Source organism: Oncorhynchus kisutch, linkage group LG29, assembly GCF_002021735.2.
Source record: "Oncorhynchus kisutch isolate 150728-3 linkage group LG29, Okis_V2, whole genome shotgun sequence".
NCBI classification, from domain to species: domain Eukaryota; kingdom Metazoa; phylum Chordata; class Actinopteri; order Salmoniformes; family Salmonidae; genus Oncorhynchus; species Oncorhynchus kisutch.
This window is the reverse complement of record NC_034202.2, coordinates 41,681,535-41,690,461: the sequence shown is the minus strand read 5'-3', so window position 1 is coordinate 41,690,461 and position 8,927 is coordinate 41,681,535. Positions and strand designations below refer to the sequence as shown.

The 8,927-nt window shown below is 48.5% G+C and overlaps 1 protein-coding gene across 5 annotated transcripts; it reads right to left on the bottom strand.

Annotated features, from left to right (window-relative positions):
* Nucleotides 1–813: 813 nt before the first annotated feature.
* Nucleotides 814–7,392, bottom strand: c1qc (complement component 1, q subcomponent, C chain). Of its 5 annotated transcripts, XM_031808805.1 has the most exons (6): nucleotides 7,210–7,337; nucleotides 6,626–6,811; nucleotides 6,229–6,523; nucleotides 2,078–2,210; nucleotides 1,598–1,691; nucleotides 814–1,501 (listed from the first exon to the last, which is right to left on the bottom strand). In XM_031808805.1, the coding sequence occupies exons 2-6, from the start codon at nucleotides 6,789–6,791 to the stop codon at nucleotides 1,461–1,463; spliced, it is 729 nt and encodes a 242-aa protein (XP_031664665.1). In that variant the 5' UTR covers nucleotides 6,792–6,811; nucleotides 7,210–7,337; the 3' UTR covers nucleotides 814–1,460. The 5 variants fall into 5 exon arrangements, with proteins under 5 accessions (XP_031664665.1, XP_031664666.1, XP_031664663.1 ...); XM_031808806.1 differs by having other exon boundaries at nucleotides 814–1,691; nucleotides 7,210–7,392; XM_031808803.1 differs by having other exon boundaries at nucleotides 1,550–1,691; nucleotides 6,229–6,811; nucleotides 7,210–7,338.
* Between the last annotated feature and the right edge of the window lie 1,535 nt (nucleotides 7,393–8,927).

Genomic DNA, 8,927 nt, shown 5'->3' with positions numbered 1-8,927 from the left:
TAGTGCACTATATTTGGAATAGGGGCCATAGGTCTGTGGTTTAAAGTAGTGAACTATATTTGGAATAGGGGCCATAGGTCTGTGGTTTAAAGTAGTGAACTATATTTGGAATAGGGGCCATAGGTCTGTGGTTTAAAGTAGTGAACTATATTTGGAATAGGGGCCATAGGTCTGTGGTTTAAAGTAGTGCACTATATTTGGAATAGGGGCCATAGGTCTGTGGTTTAAAGTAGTGAACTATATTTGGAATAGGGGCCATAGGTCTGTGGTTTAAAGTAGTGCACTATATTTGGAATAGGGGCCATAGGTCTGTGGTTTAAAGTAGTGCACTATATTGGTAATAGGGGCCATAGGTCTGTGGTTTAAACTAGTGCACTATATTTGGAATAGGGGCCATAGGTCTGTGGTTTAAAGTAGTGCACTATATTGGTAATAGGGGCCATAGGTCTGTGGTTTAAAGTAGTGCACTATATTTGGAATAGGGGCCATAGGTCTGTGGTTTAAAGTAGTGCACTATATAGGGAATAGGGTTATTTTTGAAACACAGCATCGTGGATTGCAGGGTTGGGACAATTCTTTTTCAATTCCAGTCAATTCAGGAAGTACACTGAAATCACAATACCAATTCTGTTGAATGGTTTAAAATGAGGAAACCTTCTGAATTTACTGGAATTGAAATGTATTTGATCTAACCCTGGTGAAGATCACAACTGTAAACATGGAGATTGTTCCTGTTCAGCATAAAAACACAGTTGACCTTGATTCATTTAATCAAAATGCCGTTAAAGCAATGGATAATAACAACACCAAAACTCATGAGTTAAAACGCCTTTATTGTTCAAAACAGAATAATAGAAGTACATTATTAAGTAATTAATTACTTAATTGATTGATTGATTGATTGATTGATTGATGGATGGATGGATGGAGGGATAGAGAGAGAGATATATATAGTGAGAGTAGAGCAGGCCAGAGGCCAGAGAAGAGACTGTTCCCTTCAGGTTAGTGAACAGAATAATAGAAGTACATTATTAAGTAATTAATTAATTAATTGATTGATTGATTGATTGATTGATTGATTGATGGATGGATGGAGGGAGGGATAGAGAGAGAGATATATATAGTGAGAGTAGAGCAGGCCAGAGGCCAGAGAAGAGACTGTTCCCTTCAGGTTAGTGAGAGTAGAGCAGGAAGCCAGAGAAGAGACTGTTCCCTTCAGGTTAGTGAGAGTAGAGCAGGAAGCCAGAGAAGAGACTGTTCCCTTCAGGTTAGTGAGAGTAGAGCAGGAGGCCAGAGAAGAGACTGTTCCCTTCAGGTTAGTGAGAGTAGAGCAGGAGGCCAGAGAAGAGACTGTTCCCTTCAGGTTAGTGAGAGTAGAGCAGGAAGCCAGAGAAGAGACTGTTCCCTTCAGGTTAGTGAGAGTAGAGCAGGAGGCCAGAGAAGAGACTGTTCCCTTCAGGTTAGTGAGAGTAGAGCAGGAAGCCAGAGAAGAGACTGTTCCCTTCAGGTTAGTGAGAGGAGAGCAGGAGGCCAGAGAAGAGACTGTTCCCTTCAGGTTAGTGAGAGTAGAGCAGGAAGCCAGAGAAGAGACTGTTCCCTTCAGGTTTTCCCGTCATGCCGTTGTAATCGTTGGTCTCTAACCACACCTCCTGATCCTTCTTCAAGTACGTAGCCAGACCCCCCGAACTCACCTGGAGAGGGGAGGAGAGGGGGAGGAGAGGGAGAGGAGAGGAGCGGGAGAGGGGAGAAGAAAAGAGGAGGAGAGGGAGAGGGAGAGGGAAGGGTTACCATTGTGTTTGTGAATGTGTGCGTGCGTGTGTGTTTGTGCATGTGTGTGTGCATGTGTGTGTGTGTGTGTGTGTGTGTGTGTGTGTGTGTGTGTGTGTGTGTGTGTGTGTGTGTGTGTGTGTGTGTGTGTGTGTGTGTGTGTGTGTGTGTGTGATTTTGCGCGTGTGTTTGTCCATGTGTGTGTTTGTCCGTGTGTGTGTGTTTGTACGTGTTCGTGTGTTTGTACGTGTGTGTGTTTGTGCTTGTGTGTGTGTGTGTGGGGGGGGGGGGTGTGTGTGTGTGTGTGTACCTGTCTCTTCGTGCCCCCGTACGTCAGGTCACAGAAGGAGGCCAGACTGGTTCCATCCAGTTTGAACACCAGACACAGTCTCTCCTCAGACGAGGCGTGGTACACAAAGTAGTACGTCCCCGGCACGCGGCACCTACAGCCAGAGAGAGGATGGGTGGATGGATAGACGAACGGACTGACAAGCTGACTGACTGCCTGACTGACTAACTGACTGACTAGGTAACTGACTAACTGACTAGCTGACTGACTGACTGACTAACTGACTAACTGACTAGCTGGTTGACTGACTGACTGACTAGCTGACTGACTGACTAACTGACTAGGTAACTGACTAACTGACTAGCTGGTTGACTGACTGACTGACTGACTGACTGACTAACTGACTGACTGACTAGCTGGCTGACTAGCTAGCTGGCTGACTGACTAGCTGACTGGCTGACTGACTGACTGACTGACTAGCTGACTAGGTAACTGACTAACTGACTAACTGACTAGCTGACTGACTGACAGACTGACTGACTAACTGACGAGGGAACTGACTAACTGACTAGCTGACTGACTGACTAACTGACTAGCTGACTGACTGACTGACTGACTAGCTGACTGACTGACTAGCTGACTGACTGACTGACTAACTGACTGACTGGCTGACTGGCTGACTGACTAGCTGGCTGACAGACTGACAAGCTGACTGACTGACTAGCTAGCTGGCTGACTGACTGACTAGCTGACTGGCTGACTGACTGACTGACTGACTAGCTGACTAGGTAACTCACTAACTGACTAGCTGACTGACTGACTGACTAGGTAACTGACTAACTGACTAGTTTACTGACTGACTGATTGACTGACTAACTGACTAGGTAACTGACTAACTGACTAGCTGACTGAGTGACTGACTAGCTGACTGACTGACTGACTAACTGACTGACTGGCTGGCTGACTGGCTGACTGACTAGCTGGCTGACGGACTGACAAGCTGACGGACTGACTGACTAACTGACTAGGTAACTGACTGACTGACAAGCTGGCTGACTGACTAGCTGACAAGCTGGCTGACTGACTAGCTGACTGACTAGCTGGCTGACTGACTGAGTAGCTGGCTGACTGACTGACTGACTGACTAGCTAGCTGACTGACTGACTGACTGGCTGACTGGCAGACTGGCTGGCTGACTGACTGGCTAGATGACTGACTGACTGACTGACTAGCTGGCTGACTGACTGACTAGCTGGCTGACTGGCTGACTGACTAGCTGACTGGCTGACTGACTGACTAGCTGTCTGACTGACTGTCTGACTAGCTGACTGAATGACTGACTGACTAGCTGGCAGACTGACTAGCTGGCTGACTAGCTGGCTGACTGACTGACTAGCTAACTGACTGGCTGGTTGACTAGCTGATTGACTGACTAGCTGACTGACTGACTAGCTGACTGACTAGCTGACTGCCTGACTAGCTGACTGGCTGACTAGCTGATTGACTGACTTGCTGACTGACTAACCTGCTGACTGACTAGCTGGCTGACTGGCTGACTGACTAGCTGACTGACTAGCTGACTGACTGACTAGCTGGCTGACTGGCTGACTGACTAGCTGACTGACTGACTGACTGACTAGCTGACTGACTGACTGACTAGCTGACTGACTGACTGGCTGACTGACTGACTATCTGGCTGACTGACTGGCTGACTAGCTGACTAGCTGACTGACTGACTAGCTGGCTGACTGACTGAGTAGCTGATTGACTGACTGTTTGACTGGCTGACTATCTGTTTGACTGACTAAATGACTGGCTGACTGACTAGCTGGCTGACTGACTGGCTGATTGACTGACTAGCTGATTGACTGACTAGCTGACTGACTGACTAGGTAACTGACTAACTGACTAGCTGACTGACTGACTGACTGACTGGCTGACTGACTAGCTGGCTGACTGACTGACTAGCTGACTGACTGGCTAGCTGACTGACTGACTGACTAGCTGACTGACTGACTAGCTGGCTGACTGACTGATTGACTGACTGTCTGACTGGCAGACTGGATGGCTGACTGACTAGTTGGCTGACTGACTGGCTAGATGACTGACTGACTAGCTGGCTGACTGACTGACTAGCTGGCTGACTGGCTGACTGACTAGCTGACTGGCTGACTGACTGACTAGCTGTCTGACTGACTGGCTGACTAGCTGACTGAATGACTGACTGACTAGCTGGCTGACTGACTGACTAGCTGACTGACTGATTGACTGACTAGCTGACTGACTAACTAACTGACTGGCTGGTTGACTAGCTGATTGACTGACTAGCTGACAGACTGACTGACTAGCTGACTGACTAGCTGACTGCCTGACTAGCTGACTGGCTGACTAGCTGATTGACTGACTAGCTGACTGACTGACTTGCTGACTGACTAACCTGCTGACTGACTAGCTGACTGACTTGCTGACTGACTGACTGACTAGCTGGCTGACTGGCTGACTGACTAGCTGACTGACTGACTGACTGACTAGCTGACTGACTGACTGACTAGCTGGCTGACTGACTGGCTGATGTGTGGGAGCATGGTCTTCACCACCCACTGGAGGGCCTTGCAATTGTGGACGGTGCAATTTCCGTACCAGGCTGTGATGCAACTGGTCAGGATGCTCTCGATGGTGCAGCAGTAGTATTTGGAGAGGACCTGGGGCGGCATGCATAATATCTTCACCGCCTTAAGAACTAGAGACGCTGTTGCCCCCTCTTGACCAGAGTGGTCGTGTTGTTGGTTCATGACAAGTCCTTGGTAATGTGGATGCCAATGTGGACGCCAAGGAACTTCAAACTGCTGACTCTCTCTACTGCAGTCCTGTTGATGTGGAATGGAGCATGTTCCCTCCTCACTAGTGTGTCCAGTGTGCCTGGCATGCTGGCCTTGATGTGGGCTATGACCAGCCTCTCGAAGCACTTCATGATGACCAGGTCAGCGTGACAGGGAGTGTCTCTTTGAAGCGTGACGGGGCATGTCTCCTTGAAGCAAGTGGGGACTACAGCCTGGGACAGGGACAGGTTTAAGATGTCCGAGAAGAGGCCAGCCAGCTGGTCAACACACATTCTGAGGATGCGGTCAGAGATGTCATCTGAGCCGGCAGCTTTGTGAGTATTCACTCTTTTGAGAGTTTTCCTCACGTCAGTCACGGAGAGGGAAAGCACCTGGTCGCCTGGAGCAGCGAGAGTCTTCATGGATGGCTCGGTATTGCCTGCCTCGAAGCAGGAATAGAATGTGTTAAACTCGTCTGGGAGGGAGGCTTCGGTGGGCACCACACAGCTGGATTTATCTTTGCAGTCTGTTAAAGTCTTCAGTCCTTGCCACGTGTCGCAATTTGAGTTGTCGAACATCAATTCAAGTTTGAGTCTATTGTCTTTTTGCAGCCCTAATGGATTTGCGGAGCTCGTACCTGCTTGCCTTACACGTCGCGAGCCACCGGGGTTCATTCTGCTGACATTAAATGCTGCAGTACGGGCTCTCAGCATTGAAAGGACAGTCAGACAGTACACTACATGATTTTGGCCCTGATTTTAACTTTCCTAAACACATTTTTAAGATCAGAGACAAAATCCCAATGTTGTTGCCTACTCGGCCATGCAGACAGCACAGAGCAGGTCAGAGATGCTGAGGGCTATGATCCCCTTTTTGAGCAGTCCCACACGGCCCAAAATGTTCAAATCTGCAATGCTCTTGTAGTGTGATATATGTAACGACACGTTTTGAGAACAGTGAGCAGCAATAGCCAATGAGAGCTCAGAAAAGAAGCCAGTGAGATGATGCCGTTGTTTCCCCCAGAATGTGGAGACGTGTGTACTAGAAGAGCACTATGGGTATTTGCTTTAGCCAGTGTGTCAAATGGTTACAACTCTGATATTCACAGGCAATGATATTCAATTCAAAATGTATTGGCTAGATATTTCAACTTTGTATGGCAAGCGTGAATGTCTGACTCGTCACAGCTCGTTCTAGCTATGTTAAGAGCTTGGTATGGAGAATCCTCAGAAACAAGAGAAGACTTATGTGCGCACCACTACGTATGTTGGCAAGACAAAACTACAGGAGAGGCGGTCGTTGTGAGAGCCTCAGCAATGTTAGGATTTAGAAAGTTGTGTAGCCCGGCATTACCTGAAGCGTCCAGTCTCTGTGTTGTAGTCCTTGTTAACATCAGTGATGACAGAGGTAAATCTGATGGGGCTGGCCTTCTCTGGAGGGCTGGCGGTGCCTCTGGCCACGCTGAAGGCAGAATGGAACAGAGACCCTGCTGAGCCCGACTCCCCTGGCTCTCCCCGGGGTCCCTCTGACCCTGGGGATCCCTTATCTCCTCTCACACCACTACGACCTAGCTTCCCAACCGCTCCCTTCACACCCGGCTCCCCCTTCTGGCCCCCCTCTGGTATCTGGCCTGGTCCAGATACAACACCTGGACAGAAGAGGGAATGTTTTGAGATGTGATCATGTACCCTGGAATGTACCAGGTGGGGGTGTGGGTGGGTGGGTGAGATGGGGGGGGGGGGGGGTGTACCTGGCACTCCCTTCTCCCCCGTCTCTCCATCTCGTCCGTCCCTTCCTGGTAACCCTGGGAAACCATGCAGTCCAGGCGTCCCTGCCGATGTACACGTCTCCATGGTAACCAGGTCAGGCAGAGCCAATGAGAGCATAGCTCCCATAGCAATGCAAAAACAGACCATAGCAACCACTTAAGAGAGACCTGGAAAAGAGAGGAGAGAGGAAAGCGTGGAGAGTTGAGAAGAGACGGGACAGGAGAAAAGTAGAGGAGAGGAGAGGAGAGGAGAGGAGAGGAGAGGAGAGGAGAGGAGAGGAGAGGAGAGGAGAGGAGAGGAGAGGAGAGGAGAGGAGAGGAGAGGAGAGGAGAGGAGAGGAGAGGAGAGGAGAGGAGAGGAGAGATAAAACGATCAACAGCTGAAATTTGTTTTGTCTACAACACAAAAACCTGTGTATATCCAAAGACAGAAAGTCATACTGATTTAACAACTTTATCAACAAGTTCAGTTCAACTGTTGTGACACAAACTACAGCAGCAGAGGACAGAAGTGAATATATTATAACAGGTTATATCCAGTTATATCTCAGATAAAACAGACTTACCTGCAGTAGAGAAGATGCACAATACTGTACAATACTGTATGCTGTGTGATTGTAGTATGAGGAGACAGACAGAGAGAGAGCGAGAGAGAGAGTCACAGAGAGAGAGAGAGAGAGAGAGAGAGAGTCACAGAGAGAGAGAGAGTCACAGAGAGAGAGAGAAACAGAGAGAGAGAGAGAAACAGAGAGAGAGAGAGAGGGAGGGAGAGGAGGTGTTATGTCCTCAGGGAACTGGAACCAAAGCGGAACCTTTGGTCACATCTGCATCCTCAGCAGGTTTCACATCTCCAGGGCCATGGTCACGCGTGTGTATTTGTCTGTGTGTGTGTGTGTGTGTACTGTATGTGTGTATGTGTGTGTGTGTGTGAAAAATAAAACTCTATCCATTAGGTTTTCAGAAGATTGAGGCAGGTCTTCCTCTAACTTTGCTCCTTTCTAGATCCTGACAAACACCCTAGTCCCTGGCAGTGACAGTCATACCCATAACATGATGCTGATGATCAATAAATATATGAAAGGAGCAACGTGTGTCTGGCTGGCTTTAGATCAACTGTAACATTGTATTGTAGCATCAATGTAATGCACCATTTCCAATCCCCCATATATACTGTATTTTTTGTAAATATATTTTCCTTTATTATATTCCCCTAACCCAACACCCCTCCACTAATTGGACTAAACTAATGGACAACAACACTTAGGCTTCTACTTCCAGTTAATACCGACTATATACATTTTACGGACCCACTATATTTTACATTAGTTATCGTGTTGTTTTTAGTCCCATCCTTCAGCTCCATACAACCCCTCCCATCTATCTCTAAACACCATCCAGTCCCATCCTTCAGCTCCATTCAACCCCTCCCATCTATCTCTGAACACCATCCAGTCCCATCCTTCAGCTCCATTCAACCCCTCCCATCTATCTCTAAACACCATCCAGTCCCATCCTTCAGCTCCATTCAACCCCTCCCATCTATCTCTGAACACCATCCAGTCCCATCCTTCAGCTCCATTCAACCCCTCCCATCTAACTCTTAACACCATCCAGTCCTTCAGCTCCCCTCAACCCCTCCCATCTATCTCTGAACACCATCCAGTTCCATCCTTCAGCTCCCCTCAACCCCTCCCATCTATCTCTGAACACCGTCCAGTTCCATCCTTCAGCTCCCCTCAACCCCTCCCATCTATCTCTGAACACCGTCCAGTTCCATCCTTCAGCTCCATTCAACCCCTCCCATCTATCTCTGAACACCATCCAGTTCCATCCTTCAGCTCCCCTCAACCCCTCCCATCTATCTCTGAACACCGTCCAGTTCCATCCTTCAGCTCCCCTCAACCCATCCCATCTATCTCTGAACACCGTCCAGTTCCATCCTTCAGCTCCATTCAACCCCTCCCATCTATCTCTGAACACCGTCCAGTTCCATCCTTCAGCTCCCCTCAACCCATCCCATCTATCTCTGAACACCGTCCAGTTCCATCCTTCAGCTCCATTCAACCCCTCCCATCTATCTCTGAACACCGTCCAGTTCCATCCTTCAGCTCCATTCAACCCATCCCATCTATCTCTGAACACCGTCCAGTTCCATCCTTCAGCTCCATTCAACCCCTCCCATCTATCTCTGAACACCGTCCAGTTCCATCCTTCAGCTCCATTCAACCCCTCCCATCTATCTCTGAACACCATCCAGTCCCATCCTTCAGCTCCATTCAACCCC

Bases quoted from the DNA above. Each gene is read 5' to 3' on its own strand.
- c1qc (XM_031808802.1), bottom strand. From the start codon at position 6,791: ATGGTCTGTTTTTGCATTGCTATGGGAGCTATGCTCTCATTGGCTCTG. The intron at 2,211-6,228 runs GTAATGCCGGGC...CTCTGGCTGTAG, and splicing joins ACAGAGACTGGACGCTTCAG to GTGCCGCGTGCCGGGGACGT. The intron at 1,692-2,077 runs GTACACACACAC...TCCCCTCTCCAG, and splicing joins ACGGGGGCACGAAGAGACAG to GTGAGTTCGGGGGGTCTGGC.